This window comes from Solanum tuberosum, unplaced genomic scaffold (genome assembly GCF_000226075.1).
Source record: "Solanum tuberosum cultivar DM 1-3 516 R44 unplaced genomic scaffold, SolTub_3.0 scf00027, whole genome shotgun sequence".
In the NCBI taxonomy this organism is placed as follows: domain Eukaryota; kingdom Viridiplantae; phylum Streptophyta; class Magnoliopsida; order Solanales; family Solanaceae; genus Solanum; species Solanum tuberosum.
Genome location: NW_006238953.1, coordinates 336,142 through 354,370, shown reverse-complemented (window position 1 = coordinate 354,370; position 18,229 = coordinate 336,142). Strand labels below are relative to the sequence as shown.

General features: G+C 29.8%; 2 protein-coding genes across 4 annotated transcripts; one reads left to right on the top strand and one right to left on the bottom strand.

The window, feature by feature from the left end:
- The first annotated feature begins 2,673 nt into the window (after positions 1-2,673).
- Positions 2,674-11,585, top strand: LOC102579699 (MADS-box protein SOC1-like). 3 transcript variants are annotated; one of them, XM_006341666.2, is made up of 7 exons: positions 2,674-2,817; positions 2,958-3,146; positions 10,050-10,196; positions 10,294-10,393; positions 10,492-10,533; positions 11,040-11,081; positions 11,270-11,585. In XM_006341666.2, the coding sequence occupies exons 2-7, from the start codon at positions 2,965-2,967 to the stop codon at positions 11,399-11,401; spliced, it is 645 nt and encodes a 214-aa protein (XP_006341728.1). In that variant the 5' UTR covers positions 2,674-2,817; positions 2,958-2,964; the 3' UTR covers positions 11,402-11,585. The 3 variants fall into 3 exon arrangements, with proteins under 3 accessions (XP_006341728.1, XP_015161757.1, XP_015161756.1); XM_015306271.1 differs by lacking the exon at positions 10,492-10,533; XM_015306270.1 differs by lacking the exon at positions 2,674-2,817 and having other exon boundaries at positions 2,867-3,146.
- Positions 11,586-12,071: 486 nt separating this feature from the next.
- On the bottom strand, positions 12,072-14,630 carry LOC102579374 (probable fructokinase-7). The gene is made up of 7 exons (XM_006341665.2): positions 14,488-14,630; positions 13,480-13,694; positions 13,183-13,395; positions 12,899-13,096; positions 12,647-12,787; positions 12,425-12,541; positions 12,072-12,327 (listed from the first exon to the last, which is right to left on the bottom strand). Exons 1-7 carry the CDS (start codon positions 14,621-14,623, stop codon positions 12,190-12,192), a joined length of 1,158 nt encoding a protein of 385 aa, XP_006341727.1. The 5' UTR covers positions 14,624-14,630; the 3' UTR covers positions 12,072-12,189.
- Positions 14,631-18,229: the final 3,599 nt, after the last annotated feature.

Here is an 18,229-nt window from a genome sequence, read left to right as displayed (position 1 = left end):
CCAACCCACCCTGTCTCTCTCTCTAAAACCATTTCAATCAAATAAAATATATAAAGACTAAAATGAATACTTTTATTATGTTAAAAATCATTTTAATCAAACAGAATATACTAAAGATCAAAATAAAGCATTATCGATACATTAAGAGCCTTTTTGGTAATTTCCTCAAGCAACGTGTATTCAAGTTGTCATTGGAAGAACTCATTGACGTGTTCCAAACATTGTTGATTGTACGGACATCCTATTATAATAATTGTAATTGTTTGTAGATTGACCCCTAGCATTCCTTTTTCATTTACTTTCTCTGTCATAAATTAATTAAATTCAACAAGAAATTTTGTAATATTTTAAAATTATTTTTAAAATAAATAATTTTTTAAATAGAAAAATATATTTTTATAGACTTTTTACCAAATAAATGAAACTCATCATGTGAAAATATTGATATTATCATTAAATATTTGTCAAATAAAGAAATGTATCATTTTCTTGGATTAATTGAAAGAAAATTGTGTCACATAAAGAGGGACAAAAAGAGTACTCCATTCATTTTATATTACTTGGTCTTTGTTAATTTGGCATACCTCTTAAGAAAGCTTTAATTAGAGTTTATTTTATTGAACTAACTTTATTAATAATGTTATGGTACTCTAAAATTAACTATTATTACTACTTTATATAGTTATGTAATATTATTATTTTTTTAAATGAATTTTTGGTCCATGGACTTTTTTAATAGTTATTTAATATTAATTAAGGTAGTATGAGGAAAAATAAATAACTCTCTTAGATTTACTAAAATGGATAAGTGGTAAACTCTATATCAAAGGCAGTAAGTAATTTGCATATTAAGAAAGAATGTTAAAGTCGTTATTGGCATTAGTTGATTGTTATTAAATTCAATGTCATTATGGACGTTAACGACATCTACCAAGAATGTTAAAATGTAATTATCACTAGTAACTGTCTCTAAAAATAACATATTTAATGATAATTAAGCTATTATTGTTAAACATCATATTTTGGTGTAATGAAAATGAAAATCTATTTATAATATATAAGAGCCAAATAAAAAGAATCAAAAGGAATAATATTTTACAGTACTATTTCAATATCTCCTAGAGTTTATATCTGTTTTGTGTTCCATTTATATCTAATTTTCTATTTTAGGTAGCTTTCTAAGTTTACCAAAACTAGCAGTATTAGTCTTTTTATTTAAGGTAAAAAGGACAAATCTATCCCCGAACTATCATAAATGGTATGCAGATATCCTCTGTCATACTTTAGGGATATTGGTGTCCATGTCGTCCAAAAACTAGAGCCTATATACCCTTTATACTAACGGGCATACACGTGTCATAATCTTATCCACCGATCCGACATTAGATCGATGTATAAGATTGCGCCACGTGTCCCTATTTAGTCTTCCGTTAGAGTGAAGGGCATGTACTCTTTAATTTTTTGATTTGTCTTTTTTTCCTTTTATTTAATTTCTTTCTATCTTTTGCCTTTTTAATTATGGGCTGTGGGGTCTGGAGCTAGAAGGTGAAACGTGTCCTCAATGAGGAAAGAAAGTGAAGTATGTGTTTTGACCTTTTAGTTGGTGTTTGGAAATAATATTGAGTGATTAATTAAATCTGAATATGTATCGAATTTTTTTTTAATAGAAAGGTAAAATGCATTTCATCATGTTAATTAATTAGCTTAAATTTGAAAATTCTAATTAAACATAAAAAAATTATCAGTCTATCACAATTTTTTATCGATAAAAAGGTGAAAAACTTGAAATTTGCCTTTTCTCTAATTAAAGAGTAAAAAAAAAAAGATATTTACGCTATAATATCACAACTCTTATTTGTAAAAAAGGGTGAAGAACTTGACATTGCCCTCTTTCTAATTAAAGATAATATATATATATATATATATATTAACGACCAATCAAGTCTTTTCGTTTATTTTTATTTGTTTAAATTTGACTTGGTATATTCAAAGTATTTATAAAATGATAAATTTACCAACCACATTTTGAATATAATTAGAAATAATTTAACTTTACATTCTCCTTTAATTAAATGACTTGTAGGCACATAAATGCTTAAAGCTTATTTTAAACCACAAATTTCAAAAATAATCTTGTATTCTTAACTATGTGCCTGGTCAACTGTTCGGTATGAAAATGTTTTCCAATTTTATCATGAATAATTTCCTCAAAGAAAACAAGCTAACTCTTTAAATATGAAGAAATGAGTTTTCTAATAAAAGTAGGAAAAACAAGTTCTACTAGAAATTACATTTCACATCGATCGTACTGTCTCTTCTCCTTCTCTAACACACCTCATATTCACTTCCACTCATCATAGCCCTCATCCCCACCATCCGACACGCCTATCTCCCCACCTAGACTTTTCATAATATTTATCGAAATTACATACAAATACATTTAAGATAGTAAATTTTACTTATCTACCAAACACAAATAAATACATAGAAAACCAACTTATTGTTAAAAAATATTTTTGAAAAATATTTTTCTTCGTATCGATCATATATACCCAAAGACTCTTTATATTATTGTAAGTTAACCTAATTTAATGGTGTAAAAATGTGCTGGAAATTTATAAAATAAATCAAAAGTGGCACCTAACCTTTTTGGGGGATTTTTATGACTTCTTGTTGTAGCCCCCCACTCACCCACCCATCCACCCTGTCTCTCTCTAAAACACACATTTGTATTCATTAGATTTGTGACTTTCATCTTTTTAGGCAATTTTCCACTCACTTGCAAGCAAAAGATTCTCTAGGTTTTTTGCCAATTTTGTAAGTACTTATTATTATTCCTCCACCATCAACACTAACTATACCTTTTTTTCCCTATAAAATTCTAACAAACCTTTTATTATATTTCTTCTTGCCAAAAACAAGAAATTAACTCTCTAGCTTGTTCATAATTTTTTCAGATATATAATGGTGAGAGGGAAAACTGAGATGAGGCGTATCGAAAACGCGACAAGCAGGCAAGTCACTTTCTCAAAGAGAAGAAATGGATTGTTAAAGAAAGCCTTTGAACTTTCTGTTCTTTGTGATGCTCAAGTTGGATTAATTATTTTTTCTCCTAGAGACAAACTTTATGAATTTTCAACCTCAAGGTAATTAATTTTACATCTTTTTTCCTCTTTTTTTTGTTTTATGTTTTTATTGTTTTAGATTATATCAGATCTAATATATATTAACTAGTTATTTTGGTGAGTTAAAAAACACTTATTAATGAAAAAATATCTTATGACTTGATGAAATAAAACATATATTTTATGACTTGACCAACATTCTATATATGTCTCACTTAATAATATAGATATATATAGTACTAGTATCATTTATGAAGAGTTTTAAGTTTTGTACATTTTGACAGCGTATCATAAAGGTGGATGTTGGTGTTTCTATTTGTCTATGTGTAGCAATCCTAGTTACTATTTTTGTTTCAATTTATATGTCTTATTAGTTTGACTGAATACGAAGTTTAAGAGATTAAAAAAAGTTTTTGAATTTTGTGATCTTAAATTAATTAAAGATATGTGACTATAAATCTTGTGATCTTAAACTTTATTATTGGGGCCGATTAAAAAAATTAAGACACTTAAATTAGAATTGAAAAATGAATGAGTTCTCAATATAGTTCTTAATTACCATAGCATAAAACCCTAGGGTATACTTTTTTTTTCCAGCAACCAAGTAGCAGATCTACTAGCTAAGGAAGGCACAAAATATAGGTAGCTAAATAATTTTATCATTTCTGGTATAAGTTTGGTAGAGCACAATTGATTCAAATCATGTATTTATCTTTAAAAATATATTTGAATGTGTATTAATTATAAATTTTAAACCCAAAATTCAAAGAGCTTCAAAACTCATAAATCAAATCTTGAATGAGTAATTATTCTTTCTATCCCAATTTATGTGACACTCTTTTTTTTCCAGTCAATCCAAAAAAAGAGGGACATTTTTCTATATATAGTAATAGTTTAACTTTAAACTTCTCTTCTTCTTCTTTTTTATCCTTAATGTGATGATTTATAACCACGGAATATATTTTTTTATTACTCGTTTTAGATCACAAGTTTTTGAAAATCTTTCTTTTCCTCTTGTATTCTGTTTCGAGTCAAAGACCTTTACATAAATTGAGAGATGGACTATAGAAAAATACTACTCCCTCCATCTCAATTTATGTGATGTAATATAATATGATTAAGCATTGAGCTTAAGAAAGAAAGATTCTTGAATAGAGAAAATCCTGTTGGGAGCGCCACCCCCGAATGGGCCCTGCAGAGCGCGAGCCGAATTTAGTCGAAGCTCCAATGTGTGGGCTCCGGACACCGGGTGGGAAGTAAAAAAAAAAAAAAAAGATTCCTGAATAGTCTAAAACAAGTCATGAATGACTATAAATCATTTCATTAATAGTAAAATGTTTTAAAGTAAAATTATTACTATTAAATATAAAAATGTATCACTATTTTTGTAAACTAACTAAAAAAAATGAGTCATATAAATTAGAACAGTGAGTAATAGTATTTCCTTGTAAAAAAGGAGGAGGATACACAATGGAAATATGCCTCATTATAAGACCTCCATCTTATGTGTTGTTTAAAGTTTAAACATTTCTCATTTAGGGTTAACAAGTGTGATCACCAATAATTCCCATATTAAAACTTGATTAAAAAAAAACTGACAAAAGTAAAAAGAATACAGTGTCAAAGGCAAATGTATGAGAGCCAGTTGTCAAATTAGTAGTTGGATTTTATGTGTTCCTTTGAGAAAGGCCACACTCTTATGTTGTTTCCATTATAGCACACCTTCAGAATCTTTGTAAGCCTTTGCAAATCCCTAATCACTATGTGCCTCATCAATATATTTATTATACTTTCACTTCTGGTCAAAATTTGAAGTTTACGAGTTTTTTTATTTTATTTATATTTTTAAGTTTTAAATTAGTAATTTATATATATTTAATTAATTTAATAAGACAATACAGAATTTGACACGCCTCTTCATGCTCAACCTAATGGAGTGTGGAGTGGGAGTTCAAATGAAAATGAATTTAACTGTGATATCATATAAAGATATAACACTTGAGTTTAATTCAACTTGAAAAGTTCATTCATGAAGAGAGAATTATTCCAAGTCTGTATACCAAATCATCAGCACATTTATCAACTAATGTGAGACAACTCTAATCCATTCTAACAAGGGGTAAAATTACATTGATAGTGTATATTGTATAAATAGTTTACACTAGCTATCAAAGACAGCTATAAGCTTTAGATTATAGGTTCGACAAAATTAAGATTTTATTTTACTAATTAAACCTTGTATATATGTTTAAAAATTTATTATATGTATAAAAATTAATTTTCGATACCTATAGTTTGAAGTCATTTTCTTACCATTCAAAACCAATAAACTTCAAATCATGAGTCTGTTTATGATAGATGTTAGCGGGTATAAATTAAATTTGAGTTTTACTTCTACTCAATAGTAGTGTAAAAGAATCCAAACCTCAAAAATAATATTTTCTTTGTCCCTATTTATGCAACACACTTTTTTTTTTAGTCAAACTAAAATAAAATTGACATATTTCTATATTTAGTAAAAATATCATTTTAAAATACTAATTTTAACCTTAATGATAAGATTTATAGTCACACACAAATATGTATGACTTGTTTTAGATCATAAATTTCGCAAGTCTTTCTTTCTCAAGTAAATTTCATATCAAATTAAACAATATCACATAAATTGAGACGGAATGAGTATATATTACTTTTTATATTATAGTACAATTAATGTTCTTAGGGGTGAGTCTGACCATGTTCACCCCACTTACTATAGTAACTATAAACAATGTTAAAGAATCCACTTTGACAATGTAAAGATATCCTCAAAAGGCATGGCTACAAACAGGGGCGGATCTAGCTTAATGGGTGGGGTGCCACAGCATCCGAGGGTGGGGGTGCCACGGCATCCAGTGGCCTCTGTATTTATATGTATATAAGTATAATATATTGATATATTTTATATCTGCTACCCAGTGAACAATTTGATGAATTGCTCAACTGGTGGATGACATCTCTGTCAAGGGGAGCATCGAGAGTTCGAATCTCCTTGGAAGCACTATTTTTTTTTTCTTTGCTTGTGCGAAGGGCTTTCAGATCTTCCCCTTCTTTTTTTTTGGTCTTTGCTTCCGTTTCTCGCTCAATTAGTTTCTTTATTTGCTACTCGTTACTTATTTATCTATCTTTAATTGATACGTGTGTTGCGTGATAATCTATATTAATTATAGATTGATATTAAATTTTGAAGGTCACATAAATGTTAATAAAAATATGTTTAAATATATAGTTTCTTTTTTGAAAAAACTTTTGAAATGATGGATAGTATTATGTTAAAGCTTTTGAATTTAAAAGTTCAATCTTTAACGTCACACTAAGTGGAGATAACAGGATTACATGTATAATTTTTATTTTTTCTCAACTATATTGTATTAAATGACGTATACAAATTTGAATTTTTAGGCGAAAAATCTCTTGTTTTCTCAAAGTTCTAGAATAAGGTATTTTATTCTTTAAAAAAATATCAAAAAACAAACTATTTAGGAGTATATCTTTAATATTAGAATATTTAAAAGAAAAAGACATTATTAAATATTTATATTTGATCAATTTATTTATAGTAATAAAAAAAACTAAATAACCCGAATCATAATCTAAAATTGAAGGAACCGACCCGTTTATCATTTAGATGATATGGCACCCCTAGCCTCCTAATCCTGGATCTGGCTACAAATACGGGAACAAATGAGGATACCAAAAGTATCTCACACTTCCATATATCTTTTCTCTTCTTTGATATGTCATCAAAATCCATTTTTTTATAAAATAATAATAATAATAATAATAATAATAATAAAAATAAAATAAAAACAAAAACAAAAACAAAAACAAAACAATAACTTAATAAGACTCATCAACATGGATTGTGGTGTAGTGGTGAGACTGTTTCACTCTTAATCAGAGGTTTTAAATTCGATCAAGCCCTGGTATGGAGAAAATCTTGTTGGAAGCGCCACCTCCGAATGGACCTACAATGAGCAATCCAAATTTAGTTAGGAATCCATTACGAGCTTTGAACACTGGGTGAAAAACAAAAAAAAAATTAACAAGACTCATTTTCAAAATAATCCTTCCCAACAAGCTTATCATTATCATCATCATCATCATCCAAGATGTGTCCATCATTGGGAAAGGTGTCATCAATTCATAGTGGGTTATGGTTATCAAACAATTTGTAGTCCTCAAAAAGAGTTACATCACCATCACAATTCACACCACTAGACACTATACTAGGAGTGATCTCCTCATCATCATCATCAAACAAGATATTATACTTAAAGATATATTAATCAATCAAAGATGAAGAATTACATGTAATCTCATTCTCAAAAAAGACAAATGTCATTGTTCAAGGAAGTTTCAATCACAATTCACATGACATCTATAGCAAAACAAGTATAGGAACTAATTGGCAACAAGAGCTATATCAAAGCTAAAACCTCCGATTAAGAATCTCAACAAGCACCTAATGTATAAGATCCACACAAGAGTAATGAATTCTCACGCACAAACCTATCACTAGATAACCCTCAAGAGGAATGATCCTCAAACAAACAATCTCTTCAACATTTCCTAACAATTATGACCTTAGCCTAAAAGTCTCTCTAGAGTTGCACTCAATTCATGAGAATTTATCATATCAAAATAATCTTAAGTCAAAAGGAGCTATTCTCCATTATTATAGCCTAAACTAGCTATTACATAAATACTCTTAATGGACGAAGGGTCTTCTTAGGCTTGCATTTCAAGAATAGCCATTTTTGCATTAACAACCTCTTTCTCCTTACTTTGAGTAGTCTTCCACATAGATCATTGTACTTCTACTTTAGCACATTCTCGAGCTCCATGCCTTTGTTTCAAGACCCTCCAAGCCTCTAAGGTAGCGATTCAATGACAAGTCTACAAACTCTTTAGCTCAGCTTCTTGTGTAAGGTTTTGATGAAACTCGACTTGCAGCAGGCACTATTCCGTCAAGTAAGTACTCGCCTATTCAAGTTAACATGATAAGCTTATATATCTACAGAATCAAGATAAACAAGAGCACACGCTTGAATTTCATGTATAATTATCTAGCAAGACAATTAACATATGCCTATCCTAGTAGTGAATTTGTTCCCTGGCCTATTGATGTTTGGGTTCCAGACTCACTCAATCTGAGTTCATCTATAGATTCATAATAGTATTTTATTATTCACTATGCAACAAAATAATTAAGAGCAGGATTAAATGAACAAATCAATATGATATAATCAGTGTAATCACTCTAACCACATTCATGAACTATCCATAGCATTAGAACAAGCCACTAATTGTAGTCATGGCAACAATCTTTTTTTAGAATTTTTTTTTATCACCGTATGGTGGTGAGATCTTTTTATATAGATGAACAAAATTACAAAGTTAAGGGGAGCTTAAGCTAGATCCACTGTTCCAAATCGCTATCAATAGTTGCTTCGCAAAAAGTAAGATTCTGGCAAAAAATATACAAATTTTGCACAAATTACAAGCCCAGCATGTTAGAAAAAAATTAGCTATAACATCTCAACTGAATCAGTTCTATACAAAATAATTCTTCCTCTACTTATGCCTTAGGGACTCCATTTGTATGAGATCAAGTTTGTAATGTCCGATGGCTATCGATGATAGGTGAGCATGTGCCAAAATAACCAACTCCTCATTCGTAATACTCCATTTTGTCAAGGCATCTGCAACGAGTATATTAGAAGAAATAATGTATGCATTAGCTTCGTGTATTAGTAGTATATCTTAGCTTGTTTGTACACCTTTTCAGCTTATTTATAACTAACAATTGCATTATTAGTTATATATACTCTATTTTGTATTGATGAGGAGTGTATTACTAATACATAGAAATCTATGGTATTAGTAATGCAAGAGGATTTAATGCATGTATTTGACTGTTTAAGACTCAATTGCCCCTCAAAATATTTTTACATGATCTTTTCCATCATATTTGTGAAGGGTGTCTTTGTAAATAAATGGGATAAGGGTCTGAAAAATACCTCAACTTTGGTCGAATTTGTTGTTGCGATACTAAACTTGCATGAGGACCTATTACCTCCCTAGACTATTTAATACCGTATTTTAAACATATATATTTGCCCACGTGGACATAAAAAATAATGCAAAATTATAAATAGTAATGTGTCCATGTGTGCACATATATACCTTTAAAATACACTATTAAATAGTTCAGGGGGTAAAAAATACGGTATTAAATAGTCTAAGGAGATAATAGGTCCTTATGAAAGTTTAGTATCGCAACAGCAAATCCGACCATAGTTGGGTATTTTTCAGACCCTTATCCCTAAATAAATTTTTTTTTTAAAACTATGCATTACATGTTATTTTTTATTCACCAAATCAAACAATGCATATGAAACAATATCTACATAATTAATCCAAGCATAACTAATTATAATACAAATATTACTAATACACTCTATTAAACATAATTCGTATACTCCCTATCGACCCCTATTAGTCCTTATACAAGTATTACTAATATACTCTTTGGCTGCTTTTTCGTTGGTCATTCCACTCAAAAGCTGTCCAAGTTCTTCCTCACTCTTTCTAACGCTCATTCTTGTTACTTAAGTGCTTTTAGAGATAAGGGTTTAAAAGGATTTAATTAAGAACAAATATGGATATTTTGGGATAATTAGTCTTTACATTTAGCATTTTTAGTATTTAGCTTAAGGTACACAGTGTTTAGTTGTTAGAGGTTTCATAGACAAATAGTTAGTATGCTCATATGACATAGTCATACACTTCAACATGATTGATCATGGCCACAGACTTCAACATGATTCAAAAATTAGCTAATAAAGCTGATTATGTTACCGATGTTGTGGAGAAATGCAGCATGCAGGAGATTATCGAGCGTTATCAGAGGCATACAAAAGATATTCAGTGTGAAAATCCAGACATGGAACAGAATAATATGCACAATTTGAAGCATAATACATCAAGTTTGATGAAGAAGATTGAGCTTCTTGAAAAATCTAAAAGGTTTAACTTTTAATCCTACTTTACAACCTAATATTGTAATTTATTTGATATAAAATGGAAGTAATTATATGAGTATATTATATTCCATTTGCATTAGGAAGCTCTTAGGAGAAAGTTTAGAATCTTGCAGTCTTGAAGAACTTCAACAGATGGAACATCAGTTGGAACGGAGTATCAACATCATCCGCGCAAGAAAGGTTAATTTTCTTTTAAAAGAAACATCACGCGATAGCTATATCTATATATAAACGAAGATTAGCATAAACTTGACACATCATTCCTTGTTTGTATTCAGATGGAAGTCTTTAGGGAACAAATTGTGAGATTGAAAGAAAATGTAAGGCCACACTGACTCATTTAATTATTTTAAGCTGTAATTCCTATGAACATGGACAATTTCTTGTATATAAAATGGAGCCTTATGCATATATCATAATTGGAGCATGAATAATATCATGTAAACTAAGAATTATGACGAGTCTGACTTTGATATCATGATGATAAGAAATGAATCATGGCCTAATTAACTTAACTTTAATTTAAAAACTAGCACATGAGATAAGGATTGTCTAACTCAATTATAGTATACAATTACAAGTTACAATGTAAACTTTATTTACATATTATTAGTACAATTTAACCATTTATAATCTATTTTTTTGTACTTACCATATGGTTTTAAAAGTTACTTGTTGTTATAGTTCTACTTAACTTGATAATATAAAAATTATTATCAAGTTTACATCACTTGCTTTTGCACAACACATCTTATTGCAAATACAATGCTATGTGAGAGAAATTTATTAGTACTAATTGTTTTTGTCTCTTAATTATTATTTCCAGGTGAAAGAACTCTCATCTGAAAATGTTATGTTGTTAGAGAAGGTACTTTTTCTTTCTCTCCATCTCAACCTTTATGTTACTATTTAAAAAAAAATGGGGTAGGGGAAATAGCGGCCTGAGGATTATAAGACGGAGAATCAATCCCTCATTACTAAATGAAAGTTCAGATAGCCAACTTGAACTTTCCTTCTTCCAAGTTGAACTAATTTGCTTGTCCTTTTTGCTTTTAGTGTGGAGGTCTTGAAATGCAACAAACATCAGGTGGAGAAGACGTTTCTATAGTGATCAGTAGCGAAAAATCGTATGTAGAGACTGAATTATTTATTGGACTACCAGAGTCATGCAAAACAAAGCGTCCCTAAATTGATTTCACCTCACTTTGATTATGTCGTGAAGCTGACTGAATCCTATCCATAAACCCAGAAATGAAACGTTGTTCGTTTCCTCTTTGGCCTTCGAACCACTTTGGTCCTTATAAATAATGTAATTATGTATACATATATATAATGAAGTTTTGAAATAATATTCCAGTTGAATTGTTTTGCACTTGAGCTAGCTTGAACTTAATAATAATTAAGGCCCATGAGTGTTTTTTTCCCTTTGTGGACAAATGATGGCCGGTACCAGGTATAAATTAATGGTGTAATACATCAATATGTTCTTTAATATTTGTGTTCTATAATTTTAAGTTTGTACAAGTAGACACTTAAACTTACATAAAGTTGAGCAAGTAAGTACACACGTTTTATATGGCATAATACAAATCAGCTGTCACTTGTGCACACATAGGACGTGTGTGTCTACTTGTACAAATTTAAGTGTATGTATATTTACATGTACACACCCAAAATTTGAGGACATAAAATATCAGTTGAAGTCAAGTTAAATGACATATTTATATGACATAATTAAAAGTAACAAGCGAAAAATGGACCAATGTTTTGAAATTGGTAGATGCACCTTGTATTATATATATATACATAAAAAGGAATTATATCCACGTTTTGTTACAGGGATAGCAATATATATATAATAATAATGGACTAAAATATTCCACAATAAATTTTTTACATAAGTGGTGCAATGTATCATATTTTTAGGAGGCTTTTTTTGTATGTTTGGTGGGAGTGGGGGTGCATGTATCATTTGATCAATTAGCAGTGGCACCATCCAAGATTTTAAGTACTGCTTCTTTTGTAGGCAATGCAGGAATTGCTCCTTTTTCTGTTACAGTTATTGCTCCACATCCATTTGCAAATAGGAGTGCATCCCTCAATTTCTTCTCATCCTGTGCGCCGCAACCCAAAAATTAATAATTAAGATTTAACTTATATACACTGACTGACTCACGATGTAAATAATTGCAAATGACGATATAATAGTACCATGTAAATATCTGGATCTGAGGCCATACTGTTGAGAAGTCCACCAACAAATGCATCACCTGCTCCTGTGGTGTCAACTGCTGTAACTTTAACGCCATTCACTCTTCCATGAAAATTCTGAAATAATTAAGTTACCTAATTGTTAGTATTTTTTGCGCGATTAAAAATATTTATACAATTAAGTCAGTAACCATAACGGAAGTTATAGTGACTAATAATTACCTTAGTATAGTATCTGCAACCGTCTCCGCCTTCAGTTACGAGCAAAAGTTTAAGGTTGGAGTGGAAAAGCTTAGTCATGACCACATTGTCATCATAAGCATCTTCACCATTTGTTAAAAATGTGATTTCATCTTCACTTACCTGAAATTAATAACAACGGTGAAACCTGATATGCTAATTTAAGAATTGTAATAATGTAATTAACCCTTCATATCGTAATAAACTGGTATTAACAATATCGAGTGTACTTGCCTTAATAATGTCAGCTTGGTCCCAAATGCTTAAAATTCCTTCACGAGCAGCCTCAGCGGATGGCCATAAGGGCAACCTTAGATTTGGGTCATAAGAAAGAATGCAGCCTGCATTTTTAGCAGTCTCCATGGCAGCAAGATGAGCTGACCTACATGGTTCAGCAATCAAAGAGATTGAACCATAGTGAAAGATTCTTGCCTGTAAAAATGAAACAAAATAGTTAAATTATGTATTGCAATCTAAACCATGCTTGAATATTATCTATGCATATCGCGCTAATTTACCTTTTGAATGAGATTTTTGTCGAGCTCTGCCTCAGTTAGAAGCATATCAGCACTTGGATTGCGGAAAAACATGAATTCTCTCTCACCATCTGCTTTCAATGTAACAAACGCCAATGCTGTTCTAGCATGAGTATCAAAACGCATACCAGAATTGTCAACATTGTTCTGTTTTAATATATCAGCTAACATGTAACCAAATTCATCTGCACCCACCTACAAATAGTTGAAGATAGTTAGTTCAGGTATGTTTTTGAACGTTCACTCTGAATAATTAAATTAAATATGTGTGTACGATACCTTGCCAATAAAGGCGGAAGAACCTCCTAATCTTGCAATACCAACTGCAACATTAGCTGGTGCCCCACCAGGAGCCTTTTTAAAACCAGGTGCTTCTGCAAGTGAAACTCCAGATACTGTAGGCACAAAATCTATCAACAGCTCCCCAAAACATACAACCAGGTGATCATTTTCCTGGACAGACTTTTTCTTCATCGATAGAGATGTTGGTGAACCTACGTACCGCACAATTTCATCACATAATTAACGTTAATATAAACATCCACAATATTCACTTTATACTTTGCATCAAAAATATTGTATTCAAATGAACTCCCTGCCTGAAAGTTACATCCACGCTCCTGATGATTGTTGAGAATATAATTAACTAATAAAAAATGTGTTCTCTCTAACAGCTTAAGTTTTTAGATGAGATGGTCACTCACTTCAACATCATATTAAAACAGGCAAAAGTTTTGAGATCGAATCTCATAGCCACCCATCAAAAAGAATTTCCATGTTTTTGGCCCATGAAAAAGAATCAAGCCCGCACGTGAGGGGAGTGTTGAGAATAGAAAGTTTTTAGATGAAATAATCACACACTTCAACAATGATCACACTCTCTTACGTGATGTTTGTTAGATTAAATTCTCAATTGTGGCATTTGATCATTTATTTTTATTTTTTTAGAATTTCTGGCTCTGTCACCATGATCATCCATGGGAATTAATGCAAAAATACCTTTTATGGGTGTCAAGAATTAAAAGAAAATACAACGACTAGCAGTACGATGAAATCTGATAAAAAGGCAGAGTAGGTAGTCTTCAAAAACTAGGGTTGCTTTCTCTGTTGGAGATTTTCATATTAACGAAAATCTCATCTCCTAAAAATTGAGGAATTAGTGACGGACAAAATTTTATAGCTAAACGACAAAAATTTTATGCTAATTCGATGTAGCTACAGATTAGCAACGAAGTTTAATTAGCTAGGAATTGTCGATAAATTCGGTAGAAAAGAAAGAATCCTTACATATAGAGCTCTTGCTTTTATTGAGTTTATTAGAAGAAGAGCTCTTAGATAGCTTGAAGCTGCTTCTCATGGATCGGTCAAGGATAACAGGGAAACAACAGGCCATTTTCGACCCTTTTTTGCTTGACCGATCCATTTTTATTTTTACATATAAAATATAAGAAAAGCAAGCTATGAAAATTTAATTTTATGTTATTCATTCTATATATAATCAAACTTTAACCCTACTACTTAGGATATCTAGTGGTTTTTCAAATTCTTACCACAAAATTTTTAATCTACACAAGAAAATGACCGGTTCTGTTGAGCAGATTATATTTTCATGAGCGAACACTTGCCATTACTGTCCTAGTTTTTCTATTAATGACTCTCTTTTTTTTTATATCCATATAAATTTGGATGTTATAGGTTGGACAAATTGGCCTACAAAAATGTTTAGATTTATATCTACAAGTTTTTGCTTTGCACGGACTAGCCGTATTTGGGGTAGTTTTTACTTATTGTCTATTAAATTTGTGGGTTTTAATTTCTATTTTTATTATTTAATAAAATTTGTACCGCAAAGTATCCTCAATTTTTATATTTCACACAAGAACAAGAAATTTAGATAATGATAAGCAAATTAAATAGATTTATAAGAGATATTTCAAATTCAAAATAGTTGTTGAATTAAAATAGTAAAAAAGAAAAAAATCACTCATGAGAAGGAGTGAATATATCCTTGAACTTTGAAAGAAGAATCAAACATACTTTTACTAAAAAATAAATTTAAAATTAACATTTTTTTTCTTTACTCATCAACCGAAGGGATATATCTAAGTCATTTATGTCATGGTAAATATATGTGAGCCATTTTTCTTTCAAGGTGCATATCAATTCTAAGTCGCAAAGTAGAAGAGTATATGTTAGGCTTTTTCAAACTATCAGTGTCAATTATATCCTCTAGTAACCTTTTGATTCCCAATTTTATGTATAATTTATATACAATGAATGTATAATCAATATATACTTGGTGTATATATGTTGTAATTATACAATTATTACACTAATTACACAATGTATCTGCTACTTATATATAAGTGTGGATAACCACACATGTGGAGGTCAACATGCCTACTTCACCTGTGTGGTTCCACACTTACATATATATTTGACTACTTATTTCTCCGTTTTAATTTGTTTGTCTTATTTTTTTAATTTTTAATATATTTACAAATCGCATAAAAAATACTATAAATCATGATAATTGACAACTAAAATTAATATATCCGTGTCACATCTACTACTTATATATAAGTGTGGATAACCGCACAGGCGGAGGTCAACATGTCTGCTTCACCTGTGTTTGCCTACTTATTTCTCCGTTTTAATTTGTTTGTCTTATTTTTTTAATTTTTAATATATTTACAAATCGCATAAAAAATACTCCCTCCGTTTCAAAAAGATTGGTCTGGTTTGATTTGGCACGAAGTTTAAGAAATTAAAGAAGACTTTTGAATCTTGTGGTCCTAAATTAAAGTTATGTCAAATGTACAAAATTGCCCTTAATCTTGTGGTCTTAAACATGCCACGTGGAAAGCAAAAAGTAAAATGTTACCAAAAAATGAAAGAGGTCATTTTTTTGAAACTGACTAGAAAGGAAAGGAGATCATTCTTTGTGAAACGGAGGGAGTACTATAAATCATGATAATTTATAACTAAAATTAATATATCTGTGTCACATAAAATGGGACAAAAAAAGTAACATGTATTATTTAATTTGAAAACTACGTAAAAAGTATTATAAATCTCAATAATTAACAACATATTGATACTACTTATATATAAGTGTGGATAACCACACACGTGAAGGTCAACATGCCTGCTTCGCCTGTGTGGTTCCACACTTACATATATATTTGCCTATTTTTTTCTCCATTTTAATTTGTTTGTCTTATTTTTAAAATTTTTAATATATTTAAAAATCGCACAAAAATACTATAAATCATGATAATTGACAACTAAAATTAATATATCCGTGTCACATAAAATGGGACAAAAAAGTAACATGTACTATTTAATTTGAAAACTACGTAAATAGTATTGTAAATCTCAATAATTAACAACATATTGACTCTTGAAATTCTATTTGTGCCACATATATTGAGACAAGGAAGGTAACATATATTATTTAAAAATTACGTAAAAATTACAATAATGAACAACTTAAAATATTTATAAATCATATGAAAATTTAATTGACTCTCTAAATTTTATCTATGTCACATAAAGTGAGACAAAAAAAATCTACTGCTTATATATAAGTGTGGATAGCCACACATGTGGTGGTCTACCTGTTTAACCTGTGTGGTTCCACACTTACATATATATATATATATATATATATATATATTAATTTGTTTGTCTTATTTTTAAAATTTTTAATAACTATAAATCATGATCATTGACAACTAAAATTAATATATTCGTGTCACATAAAATGGGACAAGTGAAGTAACATGTATTATTTAATTTGAAAACTATGTAAAAAATATTGTAAATCTCAATAATTAACAACATATTGACTCTTGAAATTCTATTTGTGCTACATATATTGGGACAAGGAAAGTAATATATATTATTTAAAAACTACGTAAAAATTACAATAATTAACAACTTAAAATATTTAAAAATCATATCAAATTTAATTGACTCTTTAAATTTTATCTATGTCACATAAAGTGAGACAAAAAAATAACATAGCTCGGGCACTTATATCTAGTAAATGAGAAGCATTGAAAAATTTACAAACTTGATAAAAATATATCATTTTCAACAGTGATCATCGTTTTCACCAGCTTTCCTCTTTTCTTAAAATTCTTCCAAGAAAGTATTATGCAAAACCATACCTGAAAATGAACAACAAGCGAAATAAATATCAACTGTCATCATATTTTGATCGAAAACTATCTAAAGAGGATAAACATTTTTGCATCTAAGTGAAAGAAGAGAAAATTGCGAAAAGAAATGGTAATTAATTAATTAGTAGAGAGTGAAGTGAAGTCGAGACCAAATCAAAAAAATTAAGTAGTAAGACAAATATGTGATATGTATATATTATGCATCACTATAGTTTGAAAGAATTATAATGTGTAACTAATTTTTTATAGCAATTTTCTCTCTTCTCTCTTCCTCTTTCCCCCTCTTTCTGCACTCTCGCTCACCTCTCTCCTCTCTCTTTGCCCCTCTCTGCTTTTCTCTCTCTCTCACCTCCTCCTTTCTCTATTGATAAAATATAAATGTTTATAGTCAATGATAAAAATACAAATGATAACGGTCAACTATGTAAATTAGTTTATGTGATACAAAATATAAATATACATGGCAACAAATGAATATAAATACACGCAAGGCAACAAATACGAATGACAACAAATAAATGCTCTTTTTCAGTGATACAAAACATAAACACACACGACAAAAGATGCATACAAATGAATATTAATGCAATTGTTACGACATATACAACATTGGTACAAATTATATTTCGTTAATACACTTGAACTTGATATAACATTGATATATATAATTTGTATTTGTTTATACAATTGTATTCATTGATACAAAATTTTAGAGGTGTCAAAAATAAACTCAATAATAGGTAACTCGCCCAAAATTTTAAGGATTGGGCTCAAGATAATTTGAATTGGATTCAATTTCAACTCATTCAAGTCCTAACTCATTTTAAGAGTATCCTCAATTG

What these genes read in the sequence shown, in the direction of transcription:
- LOC102579699 (XM_006341666.2), top strand. Translation starts at nt 2,965, where the DNA reads ATGGTGAGAGGGAAAACTGAGATGAGGCGTATCGAAAACGCGACAAGC. An exon ending in CTTCTTGAAAAATCTAAAAG is followed by an intron (nt 10,197 to 10,293) that starts GTTTAACTTTTA and finishes CATTTGCATTAG; the next exon opens with GAAGCTCTTAGGAGAAAGTT. An exon ending in ACATCATCCGCGCAAGAAAG is followed by an intron (nt 10,394 to 10,491) that starts GTTAATTTTCTT and finishes GTTTGTATTCAG; the next exon opens with ATGGAAGTCTTTAGGGAACA.
- LOC102579374 (XM_006341665.2), bottom strand. Translation starts at nt 14,623, where the DNA reads ATGGATCGGTCAAGCAAAAAAGGGTCGAAAATGGCCTGTTGTTTCCCT. An exon ending in TAAAAGCAAGAGCTCTATAT is followed by an intron (nt 13,695 to 14,487) that starts GTAAGGATTCTT and finishes TGCGGTACGTAG; the next exon opens with GTTCACCAACATCTCTATCG. An exon ending in CTTCCGCCTTTATTGGCAAG is followed by an intron (nt 13,396 to 13,479) that starts GTATCGTACACA and finishes AACTATTTGTAG; the next exon opens with GTGGGTGCAGATGAATTTGG.